The 21,300-nt window shown below is 47.0% G+C and overlaps 1 protein-coding gene across 1 annotated transcript in view; it reads left to right on the forward strand.

Annotated features, from left to right (window-relative positions):
• TOM1L1 (target of myb1 like 1 membrane trafficking protein) overlaps positions 1-21,300 on the forward strand; it is a 55,738-nt gene that overhangs the window by 8,326 nt on the left and 26,112 nt on the right. Inside the window, exons 4-7 of the mRNA XM_066364621.1 lie at positions 6,713-6,862; positions 7,459-7,584; positions 9,695-9,799; positions 11,527-11,643. Of these exons, the coding sequence (XP_066220718.1) occupies positions 6,713-6,862; positions 7,459-7,584; positions 9,695-9,799; positions 11,527-11,643 (498 nt within the window). The remainder of the gene's footprint in view (positions 1-6,712; positions 6,863-7,458; positions 7,585-9,694; positions 9,800-11,526; positions 11,644-21,300) is intronic.

Genomic DNA, 21,300 nt, shown 5'->3' on the forward strand with positions numbered 1-21,300 from the left:
TCTTCAAGTCCTTCACACCTGGGGCAGGACCCATAGATCAATGCTTCAGAGGTTGAATTAATGATTTAAAGCCCCACTCTCAACACCACCTCTCCTCGTCCTCAAAAGCACTCAGTGGCTAATGGGAGGTACCACAGAATTTGGGTAGAAATACACGTGACTTTGGAAAGAAGCGGACCCTAGACTATCGCCAGGCTGCCGAAGGTTGGGAAACTTGAGGCAGGCAGAGAAGAGCAGAGGATGAATTTACACCACTTCCTGTCTTAGCACATGGAATCGTTTCACCTCCTCACAGAAGGTGATTCTCTATCCTGAGTTTGTCTCCTCTCTCGTCTACGTGCCGTCTCTGGGGTTGTTTCTTCTCTCCGTCTCCGGATCTTTCCCCATCGCGGTTCCCTCCCCTCCGTGGGTGACTAGGGCCCTTCGCTGAGGAAGCTAGGTTCTTCCAGAGTGTTCTTTCTTCTGACCCCTCTGACCCCCCTTTGTGCTTAGGGCTCCCACTCTTCCTTCCCTTCCTGTGGTCTGATCTCTCAAGCCTCACTGCGAGCTAGTGCCTGTTCCCGCGACCCGGTCCAGCTCAGGGAGCCGGGCTGCCTCCACCTCATCATTTCCATGCCAGTGCGTGAGAACCAACGCATCTCAAACCTGTGCCCAGATAAGGGGGAGAGTCACAGGTCGGGGGGCAGTGGAAGAGCCTCTCATTGTGATGGTCAGAGTTCATCAAGGTCCCTGCTTCTTCGATTATTCTTTAAATAAGCCTTTGACTCTCGATAGCTTCTTGCAGATTTGCCCAGACTGGATATTTAGCGGCCTAATCACCTCACCCCCTGCACTGCAGAAGTGTGTTATTTTAGGCCTCAGAACTGACTTCAGTCGTGTTTAGCCAGACTTGTTGGTGATGGAAATTAGTCATGGAGGAAGGCACCCTTCTAATATGTGTCAAAAGCAATTACATGTTTACCAATAAAATCTTTACAAGTGAGTCCTCATCTATGATGACATTTCCGATGTATTTCTGTGAAGTGGTGAGAGCGTGCCAGAGTCAGTTACAGATGTTCTTTCTCCCGCACGTCCTTTGGGTTCTTCGTGGACGTGTGACCCCGGGTCAGGTCCCCCCTGGGCTGTGACTGCACTGTGACTTCCTCCCATCACTCGGTGGGGCGGTTTTGTCAAGAAGCCCATAGCGTTGTTTTATGAAAAGCATTTTATTACCAGGATGTATAACTCTTCAGCTCGTCTTTTCTTGAGTGAGTCAGTTCATCTCCGCGAGATGCAATTATTATTGCACGTTGGAAAGCTGTTGAACGGGTTCCTGGGAATCAGTTAATTAATAAGCCTCTCTGGAGCTCCCCCTTGGCGGGGAGCTGTGGGGACTTTAGAATTGGTGTGAAACTCGTTTGTCACTCCAGGAGCTTGTAGAGTGAGCTCAGCACTCGGGTGGCTGTTCCTCGGACGTTGGGCGTGTCTTTTCTCAGCCTGGCTGTCCCCGGGGCCTGGGTTTCTGTGCTTGGTTCAGACACCCTGAGAACTAAAACCGCCAGCGAGCTCTTTCTCTTCTAGCTTCTCGGAGGAGATAGCCAGTTACCCATGGAAGCAGGTGATCAAATAGTTACCATTTAAACAAACAGATTAGCAACGGACTCATAAAGAAATCCGTCTGACAGCTGTGGAGGTTTGTGGGGGGGTTGGGGGGGTTGGTGAAATAGACAGCCATTTGGTAATTTCCAGAGGGAAAGGGGGTGGGGGAGGTAGAGGAGGGTAAGGGGATCAGTGGTGATGGAAGGAGACTTGACTGGGGGGGGGGGTGGACTCACAGTACAGTATACAGATGATGTGTTATAGGATTGTAGACCGGAAACCTGTATAATTTTATCAACCAATGTCACCCCAATAAATTCAATAAAAATATTAAAAAGTAGTTACCATTTATTGGAGTCCTTCTATGCGTCAGGCTGTTCATACGCGTTCTGTTTCACCAGCCTTACAAGAAGGCGAGTTATGGCCGGTGAGGATACGGAGCTCCCTGCGAGGATGTGCTGTGCAGTCAGGCGCGAAAGTTGGCACACTCTTGAGCCTCTTTGGCGCCCTGGCTCTCGGTTCTCTGTCCCTCCCCAACTGTGGTTTCCTGGTTCAGTGATTTCCAAAGATAGGTTATTTAAACACAATCTTTACCAGGGGTCCCCAAACTTTTTACACAGGGGGCCAGTTCGCTGTCCCTCAGACCGTTGGAGGGCCGTACTATAAAAAAAACTATGAACAAATTCCTATGCACACTGCACATATCTTATTTTAAAGTAAAAAAAAACAAAATGGGAACAAATACAATATTTAAAATAAAGAACAAGTAAATTTAAATCAACAAACTGACCAGTATTTCAATGGGAACTATGCTCCTCTCACTGACCACCAATGAAAGAGGTGCCCCTTCCAGAAGTGCAGAGGGGGCCGGATAAATGGCCTCAGGGGGCCGCATGCAGTCCGCGGGCCGTAGTTTGGGGACCCCTGATCTTCACACATACATTGCACCAAAGCCCTATTTCAAAATGTGTAAAAGCAGCATATTTTAATATTTCCAATTTGCCCAAGCAGGTGTTATTGGTCATCTAAGCGGGCTGGGGTGCGTGCGAAGGCGGTGCTGGTGACTTTAATAAGAGATGAGGCAGAAGCAAGTAGTCCTAGATCCCAGCCGGAAAACACGCAGGGCATGATCTCTCATCTCCAGATGTTCCCATTCCCACAGTTTCCTGTTGACTCTGATTCTGTGCAGGTATCCTCCTGGGAATGTTACCTGTTAATAATAAGATCTTGGTGGTCCAAAGCTAAAAATTGGTTTATGGACTGTTGATCAAGAAATCCACCAGTCATTTTACTGTGAGGGGAAGTCAGGCTTGGAGCCTGTCCTGCCTAAGATTGCCTAGCCAGTTGGATGAAGTAGTTCTATAAATTCCCATTGAAAGAGAGGCATTCTTCTCTGCAGCTCACCCTCCTAAAAACTCTTAATAAATGTACCAAGCTAAAGGTCTTTGGTTATTCACCTCTTCAATGTATCTTTCCATTACAATAAAGTCATCTCTATATGTTTTGCACTAGAATAGATTCATCTTCGCATGTTTTGGATTTTGTTTTTCTCTTCCTTTGCCTTGCCAGTTCTCCCTGCCCACGCGCACCTTCTTTATTTCCTGACTGCCTTCTTAGCTACGCTGCCCTTAAAACTACAGCTTTCATGCTTTCTTCGTTTTGTATTGCCACTCCGGTGACGGGATAAATACAGACATTGGTGTCGAGTCCGTTTCCAGGGCTCTTTTCCTGCAGAGATGATTATGCCTGTCCCTGTCACCTATCCGTGATCGCAGAGAGGTGACCTCTCGATGTCACCCAAGAGCTAGTAGCATGAAAACTAGAGGTTTCATTTTGTTTTTAGGTCACTTTTAGAGATCAGCGTTCTGCATGTAGGTCTTCAGTCCCAACTCCATCTGCCCTGTTTCTTTATTGAAGATTGTTTTTCCTGTTGTTGTTTTGTTTTGTTTTTTCAAGGCAACTAATGACCCCACTAATCAACAAACTGGTTGTGTTTTTCTGCCCCAGTTCTTCACTGACACGCCCCCTTTCCAGAGACTGCCCTCTTTTGACTTTACACTTTACCAATGTTATGTTCTCTTTGTTTTAGTTTTCTTTTTTATTTTTTTAAGTGAGAGCAGGGGAGAGAGACGCCTGCCTGCACCCTGACTGGGATCCACCCAGAAACATCTGTCCGGGGCCAACTCTCGAACCAGTCGAGCCGCTGGCTGCGGGAGTGGGAGAGAAACAGATGGTCACTTCTCTTGTGTGCCCTGATTGGGAATTGAACCTGGGACATTTGTACCCCAGGCTGACACACTATCTCCTGAGCCGACCAGCCAGGACCACGTCCTCTTTGTTCTATGCTTGCCCTTTGATCCCCTTTGTGGACTGTTCTTTGGAGCTGGGGACTTGGATGGGTGGTTAGGTAATGAGACTAGAGCTTTCATGAATGAGATTAGTGCCTGTAAAGATGAGTCTAACAGCTGAACCCCACTGTCCCAGCCGTTCCCCATCTCTGCTCAGTGGCCAGATGCTCTCCTGAACTCTAGCTGGGCATGCGCAGTTCCCAGCTAGACCTCTCTGCTCGCACATGTCACCATCGTTTCTGTCTTAGTCATCTCGCGTGGCTCTCACAGATGTAGGCTGGGGGCTTAAACACCAGAGCTTTGTTTTTTACCGTTCTGGAAGTTATGAAGTCCAAAATCAAGATGCTGACACTCCAGTGTGGGTTGAGGGCCATGGTTATCTTGTCACATCCTCCTGTGGCCAAGAGAGGGATCTTCCATCCCATTCCATTTTATTTTTATAAGGGCACTGATCTCATCCTTCAGAGCTCTCCCCTCAGGGCCTAATTAGCTATCAAAGGCCCTACCTACCTCCAAATCCCAGGGCATTAGGGATTAGGAACTTCAACGTATGCATTTGGGAAGATCGCAAACATTCATTTCCTAGTACTTTTAAGCTCAGGATATCTAAATTTGAACCATCATTTTTTACCCTTGACTGGTGGTTTTCAACTGCTGGTCCATGGACAGGTGCCCGTCTGCCAGAAATTTCAAGGTCATCATCATACAACATCAGTCAATTAACTTTTCCACGGACCAACTCCACTCTGTGGACCAGCGCTTGAAAACCACTGCACCAGTCATACCACCCCATCCACTTCCAAATTTCCTTTAAGCTGCCATTGATCTCATGCAGAATGGCAGCAACGTAACTTTCAATCATCTTTTTTTGTTTCTTTTTCTTTTTTTTTTGGACAAAAAGCCAGTTGTTGAAAGTTCTTTCTTCCTAATTCTCTCTTTCTCTCTTTAAAACTTTTTTAAGTGAGAAGCAGGGAGGCAGAGAGACAGACTCCTACATGCACCCCAACTGGGATCCACCCAGGAAGCCCCCTACTGGGCAATGCTCTGCCCATCTGGGGCCTGTTGATCCGTTGCTTAGCAACTGAGCTATTTTAGTGCCTGAGGCAAGGCCATGAAGCCATTTTCAGTGCCCTGGGCCAATTTGCTCCAACTGAACGATGGCTGTGGGAGAAAAGAGAGATAGAGAAGGAAAGGGAAAGGGGGAGGAGTGGAGAAGCCGATGGTCACTTCTCCTGTGTGCTCTGACTGAGAATTGAACTCGGGATGTCCATACGCCAGGCTGACACTCTACGGCTGAGCCAGTCAGCAAGAGTTTCCTTCCTAACTCTCAAGTCTTTTCCTTCTTAGTACGCATTATCATCCTGGTTTAGGCCTGTCCGCATCAGGCCTGTCCTTGTGGGTCCCGTCTGGATTTCTCTATCATTCCAGGTCCTTTCCCCTCTAATTCCCCTCATAGAGTGCTGCTTCAAAACCTTTCCTGCCTGACCAGGAGGTGGTGCAGTGGCTAGAGCATCGGACTGGGATGCGGAGGACCCAGGTTCAAGACCCCAGGGTCGCCAGCTTGAGCACGGGCTCATCTGGTTTAAGCAAAAGCTCACCAGCTTAGACCCAAGGTTGCTGGCTTGAGCAAGGGGTTACTTGGTCTGCTGAAGGCCCGCAGTCAAAGCACATATGAGAAAGCAAGCAATGAACAACTAAGGTGTTGCCACAAAAAACTGATGATTGATGCTTCTCATCTCTCTCCTTTCCTGTCTGTCTGTCCCCGTCCCTCTTTCTGACTCTCTATCTCTGTAAAAAAAAAACAACCCACAAAACAAAAAAAACCAAACACCTTTCCTGAGTACCACTTTGTACCATTAACCTTTCTCTCAAGTTCAGGACAGAGATGTGCTGGTGACAGACTAACAAGAACCCTTTAGTAGCTTTTCAGTGCTTTCAAGATAACGTACCCACTCTTCACGGCCACACTGATTTCTCTATGGTCTGAATGATTCCCCTCCAGCCTCTGTCTACCCTGCCTCCTCTGGGTCCCCAGTCTGCCTCATAAAGAAGGCTTTACAGACCAAAATACTCATCTTCTTCTTTTAACCCATATGCCTTGTCACCTGTGTATGTCTGTGTGTGTGTGTGTCTGTAAATATATATAAGTATTATTTACACATATAGAATAAAGCTCTACATGCATTTGCACTTAACTATTTTTCGAAGCCCAGTTTTGGGACTAGCCTTTTCCAAAAGTCTTAACCACCTGACTCTCAGTTATCACATCTGTCTATAAGGGTTTATAACTTAGGGTGACTGTGTAATTTATCATCCAGACCAGAACACTTTTGACAGGGAGAGGGGATGTCATCATTAATAAAACCAGGACAGAAGACTATTGTTTGAGCAAGTTGGCCCCAGGCGCTGAGAATGGCTCCATGGCTTTGCCTCAGGTGCTGAAATAGCTTGGTTGCCGAGCGACAGAGCAGTGGCCCCAGATGGACAGAGTTCCCTGTAGGGAACTTGCCAGATAGATCCCAGTTGGGGCATATGCAGGAGTCTTGGCCTCCCCACCTTCCCATCTCTCACTTAATAAAAAGAAGAAAGAAAGAAAAATTTACATCATGCCTTATACTTCCTCACATTCCCAGAACCTAACATTTTGTCTTATGTTTTAGTAGACACTAAATTCTATTTGTTAATTAGAATGCTGGTAGTAATTGTTACTTAGCAGATTTTTACCTTCTATGTAGGAAATGGTTTTACCAAAGAAGTTAACTGTTTAATATTTTTCTCTGATTTAGCTTATTGACATGTGCATGCAGAACTGTGGTCCAAGTTTCCAATCTCTGATTGTGAAGAAGGAATTCGTTAAAGACAGTCTGGCGAAGCTGCTGAATCCCAAATACACCTTGCCATTAAACATTCAGAATAGGATTTTGAATTTCATCAAGGTAAGGCTCTTGTACACCTTATGGGATGGTGAACTGCTACAATTAGAGAATTAATTGCATACCAATTGGTTTAATGATCCTTTATAAAACCTACAGTTGAGCTAGTAAGCATTTTGCTGTTTTATTTTCCGTGTAATAATTTTTTGGCATTGGATGGTGCCTTTTTTTGCCCCTCTAAAATTTTGTAGTCATTTTCCTACTTGTTCTTTGTTTCTGTTTTATTCACATCAGGTAAGAAAGAGAGTGATGTGAACATTCAGTTTGCAGATATAAAATCTATGTGCAGAGGAGATAACTGACGACTTCCAAAGTTATCTGGCTAAAGAGCTACTGAGGCTGTTGCAGAATGTGTCTGTTTATTCTGGATTGAGTACAGCAAAAAACTCACCCTATTCCAGGGTCTGGTTAACATGTTGAGGCACGGGAGTCTGATGATTAAAACTATTTTATGTTATTATTCTAGTCTCTGCACATGTGCAGTTTGTCCTAGGCATTCACCAGAAGCGTTCTCTGTCTGAGTAAGGCCCATAATTGTCCACCTCTCACTTTCTGTCGCCAGCTTATGGGTGGTGTTTTGTTTGTGCTGTTATTCTCAGACTTGGTCCCAGGGTTTCCCGGGGGGCGTGGATGTCAGTGAAGTGAAAGACGTCTACCTGGACCTGCTTAAGAGAGGTGTTCACTTTCCCCGCTCCGATGCCGAGGCTGAAGTCGCAGAACGAGAGGTAGGGCATCTGCCTGTCACTCACGTGGACTGTTAGTATTGGATCTCTCCCCATTGCAAGGGGCAATCCTAGCTCTATTCAATTTAAGCAAAAAGATGAATTTATTACAGGGCTGTTGGCAGTAGCTCCTAGGATAACTAAGCCCCACGAAGGTTGGCGTGAGCTGGGTCTTTTGAATGACGGTGAGCCAAGCACTCCGATGCCTGGTTACTTGTCTGCTCCTCTGTGACCATCTGACGATCTGCTTTATTCCTGGCTCTCGTTGTGGACCAGCTTCTTCCACATAGTGGATAACGTAGCTCTCCTGTTTTTGTGTGAAAGCTTTAGTTTTTTTTTTTTTTAATTTTTATTTATTTATTTATTCATTTTAGGGGGGAGAGAGAGAAAGAGAGAGACAGAGAGAGAGAGAGAGAGAAGGGGGAGGAGCAGGAAGCATCAACTCCCATATGTGCCTTGACCAGGCAAGCCAGGGTTTTAAACCGGCAACCTCAGTGTTTCCAGGTTGACGCTTTATCCACTGCGCCACCACAGGTCAGGCAGCTTTAGTTTTTTTATGAACCGGGGAGAAGGAGGCTCCCTGCACCAAGCTGGGTCAGTTTTCTATTTCTGCACAAATCAACCGAAGTCATGCAAAAGCAGAGTTGATAGCTCCCCATAGAAATCACGTGGCTGTCGTAGATAAGAGGGCTGCTTTCAAAAGCAAGGGTCTTCACCCGAGGTAGTCTCATACTTGCTTGCTGACACTGTCTGTGAGGGACTTTCTAGGTCCGTGATGGCAAACCTTTCTATAAAAACCACCCACTTTTGCAGTGCTGGTCAACCTGGTCCCTCCCGCCAACTAGTGAGTGTTCCAGCTTTCATGGTGGGCCAATTGCAGCACCATTTGGTTGCTCCGCTACCCCCACCATGAAATATGGAGGGCACACTAGTGGGCGGGAGGGAACAGGTTGACCAGCGCTGCAAAAGTGGGCGGTTTTTATAAAAAGGTTCGCCATCTTGGTTCTAGGTAATCACATGTGTTCTCATGCTGGCAAATGCTTTTCAGAGTTTTAAACTGTTAACACTTTGGGTGGCTGATGATAACTCACCTCCTAACTTGCTGTAATTTATATAAGGCAGAAACAGTAGCTCTTCTTTTTGTAGATTGGTGAGCCCTGTCTCGGTGGAATAAGTAATACCAGGACTCTGGCCTCCACAGAGGCTCTGTCCTGAGGGCCGGCCGGCTCTTCTGCTTTGTGGCCATTAACCTTCTGCCCTATTCTTCTGTCTCCCGTGAGCCCACTCACTGTACTTTCTGTTCTTTCTTTCAATGCACAGTGGAAAAATGGACTAGAACCTGGCTACTTGCTCCAAGTGTGATTTTGGGCGTAATCTTCAGTCTATCCTAGACTAAATCAGAATGCCATTTTTGCGAGATTTCAGGTTTTCTGCACATCCATGTTGAGAGGCACTGGCCTGAAGCCCTGTGCTGGGGCTGTCTCCTCAGTGGAGATGGCTCACTGAGTCAGGGAGGCTTTGTTGGGGAAAGCAGATGCCTTGCCCACTGTGGCTTAATAAGACTTGACACGAATTGATTCACCATTTAAAAAATTTTTTTAATTTATTGATTTTAGGGAGAGAGAGAGAGAGAGACAGAAACATTGATCTGTTCCTTTAGGTGCCCTGACTGGGGATTGAACCAGCAACCTCTGTGCACTGGGACAATGCTCTCACCAACTGAGCCATCTGTCCAGGGCCACCCTGTGTTTTTAACAACCCAGGAGAAGGCAGCATTAATTTCACTGGCAGTTTGTCCTGTAGACCCTTGGTAAAAACCAAACAAAAACAAGAACAAAAGAAACTTAAGAGCATTTTATTAAGAGTCAGTTCAGTGACTAATCATAACAGCCACCTGCTCTGGACTACTTCTACTGTGGGCACACCGTTTGCTTAGCACTGTCCTTAAAATGCTGAGCAGGGTGGACACTTGATGATTTACTCTGGGCTCAGACCCTCTAACCCGGACTTTGGTTGTGAGAAAGCGATTGGATCAATCAAATGGAAAAAAAGTGGGCGTGGGGTGTTTATGTTAATAAATGTGAAATAATATTTCCATATGTCATATTGACAGGCTGCTCCGATCTCATCACGTCCACCACCTTCTGTTCCTACTGCACCGGCTCTTCCTTCTGTGATTGTTCCCAAGAACGCGACTATTACTTTGGTCCCAGAACAGGTAACAATAGCAATGACTGATTTTTTTTTTTTTTTTTTAGATGTGAGGAGGGGAGATAGTGAGGCAGACTCCCACATATACCCCATCTGGGATCCACCCAGCTTCCCCATCATGGGCTGATGTTCGAATAGCAAGCTATTTTTATTAGCACCTGAGGCTGATGCACTTCAATGGAGCTATTCTCAGCACCCAGGGCTATGCTGGAACAAATGGAGCCACTGGCTGCTGGAGGGGAAAGGGGAGAGAAGCAGATGGTCTCATCTTCTGTGTGCCCTGACTGGGAATCGAACTTGGGATGTTGATATGCTAGGCCAGTGGTTGGCAAACTTTTTAGTCAACAGAGCCAAATATCAATAGTACAACTATTGAAATTTCTTTTGAAAGCCAAATTTTTAAAACTTAAACTATATAGGTAGGTAGATTCCTTATCAAGGTAGCGCCTGCACATGGTATTTTGTGGAAGAGCCACATTCAAGGGGCCAAAGAGCCGCATGTGGCTTGTGAGCTGCACTTTGCCGACCAGGGTGCTAGGCTGACGTTCTATCCAGTGAGCTACCAGCCAGGGCCAACAACTAAATTTATTGATGCCTTTTTCTAAGTTCTAAGCAGTTTGTATACAGTGGATTTGTTCTTTTTGACAATGTTATGAGGTGGGGGTACATTATTCCCCTCATTTGACAGATTGATTACACAGAGGGGTGGTGGAGCTTAGTGATACTGTATGACTTATCATGGTTCAGTTCTAAGTGACTTCATCCCATGGATTCTATCTGACCCTAAAGCCTGATCTCTTAACAGTTCTGCTTGGCTGGTGGCTTTTGTGTCTTTGTGGAGTGTGGGAGTTGGGCTGTGAAATGGATTTTGTGTCAGCCAGCTGATTTTTTCTGTTTTTGATAGGACTGCCCAAGCACCATTTCAGCAACCTCAGTAAGTGGTAGCCTGATGACTGGTATTCATTGTGCTAACCAAATTACATTTACTTGTTTGTCTCTATCTACTTATCAAAGGTTCAGATGAGCAAGTATTATACAGGGTTTGTCAAACGGAGGTTTACAGTTGTGTGTATGGAAAACAGCACAGTAATTAATACATAATAATACACGAGACTGTTTCATGGACTCACGACTGTGAACCTCCTTTGGCCCACCCTGTCCGGAGCTCTTATCTGTCCTGCTTTCAGGGAACTATCATGGAAGACTCGGTGGTCATAGTATTCAGCTTTGTATAAAAACCCATGCAGTTCATTTCTCTTAGAATTTAATCCAGGAAGAGAAAAAAAAAAAAAAAAAGTGTTTCCCTCTTGCATCTTCCTTTCCTACCGGAAGAACTGTAACACCTTTGTTTGTTTATTTATTTATTTATTTATTTATTTTCCATCGGTTGCCAAGAAACCCAGAATCACCTTCTCCATTTCGTCCAGACCCTTGGTTCAGTCACCTTCCCCCTTCCCCATATTGTTCCTAATCCGATTTCCCCCTTCATTTTTAGTGTTCCTAGACCTTATTTTTTGAATTTATTACAAGAGATCTTTGAGCCCTTTTAGGTGACGGAATTGATTAGGCAGCTGTAAAATGTATGTCTGTATTCATTGGAATGTAAGTTGGAAACGATTAAGTTTTGCAAAAGCATTTTTTCTTCCAGCAAGTGTCCCCCCCGAGAGCAGGAAACGAGGTGGCCATTCTTCCTATGTCTCACGCACTGACTGGTGGCCGTGTTGCTCTCTGCAGATTGGGAAGCTGCACAGTGAGCTGGACATGGTGAAGATGAATGTGGAAGTGATGTCCGCCATACTGATGGAGAACGCTCCCGGGTCTGAAAACCGCGAAGACATGGAGCTTCTGCAGGTGGGGTGTCGTTTCGGGGACATTCGGCCCAAGCGTCTCTTAAAAGTATCCTCTAAACTTAGAGCCTTGGAGAGGGAAGACACCTTCACGTTGTGTAGTCTATCCTCTGCCTCGTCCGTTGATGTCTAAACTTAAAAACAAGGCGTCAGGTTGACTTTTCCGGAAATGCAGTAGTCACTTAACCACGCTCCTTGCCCTCTTGCCACAAATAACTCACTATCATTTAATCATTAATCGCCGTGCTCATAAACCGTCTCTTATTAGTCTCTTAATAGTTTTCAGTGTGTAAAAGTTGCCTCTGCATTCAGCCCTTCAGCAAACATTGAGTGCCTACAATGTGGTAAGGGACTCAGAAACAAATGAGGAGGCTGTCCTAGTCCTCAGGGAACTTATGTCTAGTGATCATGATGGTTTTGCAGTACCAGGTTGTAGATGCCAGGATAGAAATTTGTGTGGCGTACAGCGGGGTGAGGGTTGGGAGCGGGCAGAGAGGTGAGCTTTGGGGGAAGGTTTAGGCAGAGTCGGTACTCGGGGGAGGAAAAGCGGATGGTGCGTTTGGACGTGCATGAGCGGGTGGAGAAAGCCATGGGCAGCTCCTGGTCCCGGAGCGACGGCCCTCCGACCCTCTCTGTGTCTGCACATCTGTCTCTGCCTCTTCCCCTCTCCTGCGTTCTTCTAATGACCCATTTTAAATTTTAACACACATTTTAACAATATTAATTTTAGAAGCAGTTGGGGCAGGGGAAATCCGTTTCTAAATCGTTCTTCCCCAGTAAGTTAAGAACCGTACTGTAGTTCTGTTGTATTTTTCTCGGATGCCAATTCCATTTCTCTTTGTTATCTTTCCTTCTATTTCTCAGATTGTTAGTAAATAACACTTTCCTTGATCGTTGTTTCTGTGGGAAACAGACTGTAAGGCTCTCCTTCATCAGCACTGCTTCTTGTTTTTCCCTGGATATGCTTTCCCCTTGAGTCTCTCCAAGCAGAGGAATGGTTCCCCAAGTTGCCCTTCCCTTTTCTCTGTGGAGTCTCCTCATCTGGGTGCGCGTCTTTTGCTCATCGCCTCTTTCCCGTGCCTCCCTCAGCCGTCTGGCTGGATTGCCGCTTGTGAGCTCATTTTTGCTGCCGAGACCCTGGCGGCCGGTCTGCGCTCCCTGAACTCAGCCCTCCCGTGCCGAGGGGCAGGCACCATTGCTGCCGCTTGTGCGCGATACCGGTCTGCGCTCCCTGTACCCAGCCCTCCCGTGCCGAGGGGCAGGCACCGTTGCTGCCGCTTGTGCGCGATACCGTGGGCGGAGTATGTGGGATTGGCCCGGGTGATGCCGGGTAGGAGTTGTAAGAGTCCTGCTTTTCCTGGATGCTGTCAGCCACGGGACATAGTAGCCGATGTTTCTATCCCGAGCATTGCTCCCACTAAAACGGATGTCCTGTCTCAGCTGACTGGTGTCAGGTGGGGCGAGAGGCGTGAACAGGCGTTGACCTGTCTGGTTGTGTCACTGCAGTACCTCAGCCAAGCTGTGTGGCAGCTGCCCGTCAGGTCATCTCCCTCCGCCCCCACCGTCTCTGGGCACAGAACATCCCTCATTTCCCTTCCCCACTCTGCTGCAGAGCACATCATGGGCAGTCTTGGATGTCCTCTGACCCAGGAATCAGCAAACCGGCCAGTGGTTCACATGCAGGCTGGGTCTGGTTTTGTTGTCTGTGAACTCAGAATTATTTTTACATTTTTTAAAGGGTTATTAAAGAGAGGTAGAGAGAGAGGGAAGAGAGGGACAAAGAGGTATGATTTCTCCAACTATATTTCTGCAAACCTTACGGAGACCAGTTGGGAATAAGATCTACCTCTTAAGGAACTGCTCACCACCCCCTGCCATTGTTGATGGGTTTGAGGTTGTGATCTGTCTCAGGTACATAGGGATGAGAAGAGGATTTAAAAGCACAGCTTGGGAGCTTGAAGTACCAGGTGAAGACTGCTCAGATCAGGTCAGAACAGGTGGTGGAGGACCTTATGCTCCGTGCCAGAGTGGACTTGACCCACATGGCAGAAGACAGTCATTAAAGGGATATAAGCCGAAGGCCTAGAAACCAGATAAAGTTATAGAAAGATTCCTCAAGTGACACTGAGATGCCACATTCTGGGGAAGCAAGACAAATCTCTCGGAAACAGTGTAAGACGGCATTTCCTATTCATCTTCTGTAATCTATGGGGGAAATGACGTCTGTGGTCAGATATGTTTACAAAACCAAGTGCCTGCTGTATTTCTCATCTTGGAGGCTCATAAAACCCATTCGTATGGTAAAGGCTGTCAGGGTCTTGGTTTCACCCAACGTTCACTTAAACAGATGTGACCAGAGAATCCCCATCTGCCGAGTGCCCGTTAACATAGAGAACGTCAGACAGAGCCAGGCACCTTGAGAGAAACGAGTCAGGATTTCACATCAGTGGCAGTAAGTAGGTTATTTTTAGAATATTTTACTTAGGGAACAGGCTCATCTTTTTGCTAAGGATTCTTGGAGTTCGTGGCCTTGGGGCAAGTCGTTTACTGTCATTGGACTTGGTTTATGTATGTGTAAAATGAAGAGTTAAGAGGAGATACTCAGTAAACAAAAATAATATCCTGTTTAGATAGGAGGTTAAAATTAATCCTTCGAGTTAAAAAAAATCTACAGTTGAAGGTTTTTACGGATACTGCTGTTCCACAAGCGTGTGAAACTAACATCTAAGATTAAGTGTCACAGTAAAAGGGTGTGTATGCGGCAGATGCTCTTCAAAGAGCGGCACGTTCCCTTTGAATCTGGGAACCCAGGGTTAAGTTTTCTGCCACCGGTGGACACGGCAATGCCTTTTTTGTGTCAGGTCTGTGGGTGCAGATGTTTGATCGGGTTTTGCAGGGATATGCTAATTTGTCGGTTGCTGTGTGGGTGCCAGGGCTCAGGGCTGTGTGTCTCCTTGAATAGTCGAGAGTCCTGGTTGTAAATCAACATTAGAATACTACTCATGGCCGATTCAAGTGGAATGGCGGCTGGCATCAGATCTACTTGTTTACAGAGCCTACTGAATATGTAACTTTATTTTTCTTTCTAAGCCTTTTGTTAAAAAAAATCACACATAGAAATCTAGTGTGGGGACTGCTCTTCTTAAATTCTTTTGACAGATAGAATATTCTTTTGAATATTTCTTCTTGTAATCTAAATAACCTCGTGAAGAAAACTATTTCTCTGTGCACAACACTTCTGCTACCCTGTGGTTCCCTCGGTTAAATAACCCTCCCAGGACCCAGAGTTAGCATAGACCTCACAGATTAAGGGCTCAGCCCTATAAGATTACCCCCCACACACACTCCAGACATCAGTCACGAGTAGTGGGCCCCGAGGTTACCCACACCTCTGTCTGATTTGGCTTCTCAGGAGTTCCCACGACCCCCTCCTCTGGCTCAGTAATGTGCTAGCATGGCTCACAGTATCCAGAGAAACTTCATACTTCCTGTATTAGTTTACTATGAATGATACAGATGAAGAGCCAGACGAAGCGGTCCCGAGGGCTAGTTCTGGAAGGCTCGGGAGCTGCTGTCCCCGTGGAATTGGGGTTTACCACCCTCCCGGAACCTGGCTGTGTTCACTGACCCAGAACCTTCAGAACCTCTCTAGGGAGAGGTCTTGTGGAGACTCCATTCTGTAGGGCATGGTTGATTTCATCATTGGCTGTCCCTGATGAAATCCTCTCCTGCTCCCTCCCCCCTCCTTGGAGGTCAGGGATGGGGTACAAGTTCCAACCCACTCTTCACAAGGTTGGTCTTCCTGGCAGGCTGCCAGGCCCCCTCTTCCAGGAGTCACCTCATTAGCATAAACTCTGGCTGGGTGGCCAGAAGCTTATTCTGAATAACAAAAGAAGCTCCCTGCCCAGACCAAGGAAATCCCAAGCCTTTCAGAATTTCTAGGGTAGGAACTGGGGGTGCAGACCGAATGGATATTTCTTATATAGAAATGTCCTAGCTCACTACGGTCCTCTAAAAGAACTGGTGCCGTCTGTGGGCTGGGGACAAGGGGGCTGTCTGCTACGAGCATCTTAAAAATGAAACCAGCAACGACAGGCTATGGAGACACAAAGGAATGGCTTTAGTACATTCTGGGGCTCGCTCACACAATTCTTTGACATCGGTGGGTACAGGGGAGTTAATAATGAACATTTACAGCGTATAGAGACGGTGTTCAGGAAACAAGGGAACAGTGAGGGGTTCTGTGGCCTGAGGCCTGCGCCTTTGAGGGGTCTGACATGGCAGAGGTCTGTTAGCCTAGATGTATGAATAAGAGTGACGGACAAGGCTCTAAACTGGGTTATTGTCTCTTGTTCGCGTCTCCTGGTCTGCAGGTTGAACTGTTGGAGGAGCTGGAAGAGCCTTGGGAAGGTGGAGGGGAGTCTTCCCCACAGAGGGGTCACATGGATGCATGATCCATTATGAACTCTCCTCTCCGCCCTCTCTCTCCTGCCCCGAGGGCGAACACTGGGACTCAGTGTTTCTATTCATGTTTTGGTCTCTCTGGTGACCGGCCCCCACTCTGAAGCTAGCTGGGAACCCACCAAGAATCACCTCATCAGAACAGAAGAAGTTCTTGTCACCCAGGGATTTAGGGATGCTGTGTCAGGAACTGGGGCAGAGATCAACATGTGTCTACTTCTTATTTCACCTACAGGGAGTAGCCATTTCAGTGTCCCAGCTGCATATGGGGGTCTTTGATCCATCTCCCCTTCTTGTTCAGGTGCCAGGCTTTGTCAGCTGTTTTCAAGGTTATTGGAGATTGTCCTTGGTCATTAGAGATAGGAGCCTTTTGAGCCCTTACACCTTGATTGACTCTCATACCTTTGGATCTCACTGGTTTTTCAGACTGAGGGTTTCTCATACTTTTTAAAAGTTTGGGCAGGCATGTTAAAACATTTTTATATCATATCCAATACTTTCAGGCATTTTGTTTTCTGGAAGGTTTGCAGAATATCTAGCGCAGTGCTGTGCTGGAAACCAAAAGAGCGATTTAGCTTTTTTAAAAATTAAGGAAGGTGTGAGAGGATACTGCCTTCTACTTTTGACTTGCATTTCCCTGACGACTAAGGAAGCTGAGCATCTCTGCATAGCTTTCTAAACGATATGCCAAGTCCTTGCTTGAAACTCTCCAGTGGCTTCCCAGGACGTCTGGAATCAAACCTAACCTCCTTACTCTGGCCACACAGCCCTCATTGATCTGATCCTGCCAACCTCCTTCCATCACACATGCTCTTCTCGGTCTAGGTGTACGGGCCACCTTCCTGTTCTCAGACACACTGAGTTCATTCTGGCTGGGCAGCTGTTCCGTCCTTGACCCCCCCCCCCCCAATCTTCTAATGGCCAGCTTAGTCTTGTCATTCTCATCTGAGTGTGTTACCTCCTCCAAGATGTTTTGTTTGGCTCCCCAAGCTAAAGTCAGCCCCTTTCCTGTCATGTCCCCAGTTCATTCTCCAGCAGGCACCCCATCACGTGGCTTGCATTTTGTGCAGCTGTCTTTGCCTTCTAGGAGGGGTGCCCCGCAGAGCTGGTCGTCTTCAGTGTTCCAGTTCCGGCTCCCAGAGGAGTGCCTGCCGTGGGCTGATGACTCCATAAATATTTCTTTAATCGGTAAATGGAACAGACCTCAATTTCACGTGGTTTAAAATTAAAATCTTTATCGTTGGCGTGAGTTAGGGGTATTAACCTTCATTTATCTTCAGTTAGATGGCTGCCTGCCTGAAGAACATTTTCTGGGAATTCATACCTTTGTGTTTTCCTGTCTTATAGCGTTTATCAGTTCAACAGATAGCAGGCTCAGTTTGGGTAATTTGAAGAGTCTGATCAAGTACTGTTTAGTGAGAGAACGCAGGATTCCGAGAAAACACAGGAGCTAGCTCAGTGCCCTGGGCTGTTTAGTAGTATCCCTAAACAGGCAAGAGGGAGCTCCTGCCGGACCCGGAACCCGAAGGAAAGAATTGTGGAGAAGCCGGCCTTGAGAGGAGCGGTGTCTTTGGTGGAAGGCTCGAAAGGAATCAATATCCAGACCTCTTTGCTCCTCCTTTCTCCTGTTTCTGGCCCTGGGTCCTGTTGGCTGACCGCAGTCAGATGGGAGAGGGGAGGGGACCTGGTGATGTGTTCCCTGCAAGCCAGTCCCCCAGGGCACAGAGCAGGGCCGAGAGGGTGGACCATGCACCCGGAGGACAAAAGAGAGGTATTCAACACATCAGAGAAACCTCTACTCAAAAATTCCTGGGCCCTTTTTGTTTAGACATTTGACCAGTGGTCATTGTCTTCGTGCAATTTGTTAACATTACAGCCAACCTCTATACTTGGAATTGTTTTCCTGCAATTTGTTAACATTACAGCCAACCTCTATACTTGGAATTGTCTTCGTGCAGTTTGTTAACATTACAGCCAACCTCTATACTTGGAATTGCTTCCTGTTTTGTCTCTTGGTGCTTCCGTTCTCGCAGCTGTCCTGTTCGTTTGCAGTCCGTTCCCTCTTGTCTCCTTCCTCCCGAGACCCGGCGTACTTACCTGCAGCCGCGGATCTGGTCTGCAGTCCACGCGGAACAATAGCTCCTGAAGCTGCGCTAATTCACGGGGGCTCCTGCGCCTCCTTAGACTCGTAATCAGTAAACTTATTTTCCACAGTAAACACCTTTCCTCGCTACTGTGTTGCTTGTGGACTAAGAGCTTCGTTACTGGGGGAAGACTGGGTTGGTTTTAGTTCGCCAGACTGGAGTACAAAGATTCTGAGGCTGCATGCAATCTAGTGAGTGTTTATATATCAGTTCAGAGCATCTGCTCCAGGCACAGGAATGAAACGTTGCCGCACGTGTTCTTGGATTTGCTTGCTGGGCCTTCCGCGCTTGGCTTTGGCCGGCGTTCCTCGGACCCGGACTAGCTGACTTCCTGGTGCCTCCCATTGTGGTCTTTCTTACCGTGTTTTTGTGCAGCCCCAGTGGGACAATGACAAAACAGGACATTTTCATCTTGGGCAGAACAAAGTGAGCTCAGATTTTGAAGGGATGACTAGGGAGAGCCTTACTCTAACTTCCTAGAGATGCTTAAAATCTTGTGAATGTCAAATGTGATTCTATGAGAGTAATTTGTAAGCAGTTAAGGGGGAAAAAAAAACCAAGAGGAAAATAAAAAGTCATCGTCTCCTGATCACTCTTACTGACTTTGCTATTCAGAAGCTTATACAAGTGGAACGGACTGTCGGTGCCATTGGGACTGTCTCTTCTTTTAGAAAGAAGGCTGTGTGCTCAGAAAGGGGTTGATTTGCTTGTGCAGTGGCAGGGGAGGGGGCCGGAGTGAGAACTTCCTTCTCCTGAGCCTGTGTTCTGTCCATTCGGCCATGTTTCTTGTGTTGAGCCCAGGACTAACTTGCTAGCATAGACGGCTAACCTGCTGTCTTTTGTGCGGGTATGTGTTAGCTCTCCAGCTAGGTTGGAAGCAACTTGAAGGCAGTAAGCAAGTCCTAAATTTCTAAACCCATACAACAGTGCCTGTTTAGAGTACAGTCTATGCTTTGTATACTGAATGAGTTCATGAAATGTCTCTTGAATAGATTGGTGCTCTCTGTTGAAGAATTAATGATTTAGGACAAAAAAAAAAAGAAGGGCTAAGGATTTACTGGAGACAAAGGCTTTTGGTAAGCCTAATGGTTAACAATATTTATCCTTGGGGCAAGGTCGAAAGGGTGCTAATGAGTGGAAGACCCTGAGGATTGTCTTGATGATGAATTTGCATGCATTCAGCAGAGGCGTGAGCAAGGCCGGCTGGCTGAGAAGTGTTTGGTTTTAGGGTGGGGGTAGTTTTTCTCCAGAGCTGATAGAGACCTCCTCTGGTCTCTGGCAGGCTGGGTGCGGTGCCCCGGGGGAGAGGAAATATGCTGTAGGCTGATAATAGGGGCCTTGCCATTCAGATAGTGTTTCTAGAGAAGGCTTTCCAGTAAACACATTTCTTCCTGTTTTCACTTTTTTAAAAGAGAAGTCCGGGCACCTCTCCTTCCCTGTGTATTGAGCTGCCTTGTGCTGAGGAGCCTGGGACAGTCCGAGGCAGAGTGGAGGGTGTGGAGGGATCTCCCTCTTTAATTCCTTAATTCCTGAGTGCTTGGGTGGAGGAGCAGGAGCCATCTGGAAGCCAGAAGAGGCCACCGCTAATGAGCTCCTTGTTTTGCTCCAAAGACTTTTGAATCGATTGTTCAATTCCCTGTAACTTCGAAGCCTGCCTTCGCTTTGATGCGGTGTGCAGGGAGGCTGTCGCAGGGGCTCCGTGCTGGACATACGCCCCAGCAGCTGTTCCTGTGTGGGGTTTTTTTTGTTCACTTCCCCCGGCTTCCCACGTCCCCGGCGCTGCAGGTGCCTGCGGTGGGGAACGTCTGACCCGTCCCTTTGGTCCGGGGTCCTTGATCTGCACTGTTTCCCGGTGGCTGGGCCCTCCTCTGAGACAGACATCAATTGCCGAGATCAGAGTGGGCTGGTTTTTGAAGACGTGGTTTAGATTTCGCTTTGCAAACCTGCTGAGAGCAGTGGCCTTCCTTTCCTGTTTCCATTCCATCCCCCTCCCCAGAGGGCACGGGGCCAGCGGCTTCACATGACCAGGGGCTATTGAAGTTGCTTGCACATTCATTTCAAATTAATTCCTATATCTATCTGTATCTATATATGTTTGTCACAGGCCTCTAACAGCCATTGTATTTCCTTGATCTTGACATTGCTCTAGCAAGGCTGCGGTGAGCGAGAAGAATAATTTCTGTGCACTCAGGAAGGTGAGGACAGAGGAAGGGTTCTCATTCACCATGGGCGTCGTATTAAATGCTGTTCTGCATTCTTGCTTTTGTATCATATTGGGACCTGGGTGGTGGTGTGAATATCATGGAGGATATTAGTTATCCAGTTGAGCTTCTAGGGAAACCTCTTTACGCAGCCATAATACATTTATTGACGACCCACTGTATGCCAGACACAGGGCGGGGGAGGGGGACTTGAATACACCATTTCCTATTCTTACAACAACCCTACAAGATAGTTGGTGTGATCTTTGTTTTATAGATGGGGGGGAAAAGCCCCTAGAGCTAAAATGTAACTCAGTCGCATGTCAGGCATGTATATGTGAGAGGCTCTTTGGTCTTACCAAGTCTAAAGTCTCTTCTCTTTGCTCTATACCTGGGGGGCCAGATCTCGCTTGCCACCTGTCTTTGTTTTATTAGGATGTGACCACAACCTGTCTTTGTTTTATTAGGATGTGACCACAACCATTTGTTGACCTTTAGTCTCTGGTTGCGTTCATGTGATAATGCTGAGTTGGGTCAGCTTGACAGAGAACATATCTGGGCCGCAAAGCGGGAAATAGTTTGATATCTGGATGTAAAGCCAGCAGGCATGGCCAGGGCCACAATCACAGCAGCCCGGCCCTTGCAGGTTCGCATTGGATTCGGACAGTCGGTAAAGAAACAGCGGAGCCAAAAGCTGATGGGCCATAGCCTTTAATCCTACCTTGCACCCGGCGGGCAAGTAAAAATACACACTGGGCTCCAAAACCCAGTCACACTCAGTGCTCACAAAGCCACTGACTTATCCGAGTTTCCAAGAATCAAAGGTTTCTAGCTCACCAGCCTTCTTCTCCTCAG

The sequence above is a fragment of the Saccopteryx leptura genome, chromosome 2 (assembly GCF_036850995.1).
Source record: "Saccopteryx leptura isolate mSacLep1 chromosome 2, mSacLep1_pri_phased_curated, whole genome shotgun sequence".
Lineage (NCBI taxonomy): Eukaryota > Metazoa > Chordata > Mammalia > Chiroptera > Emballonuridae > Saccopteryx > Saccopteryx leptura.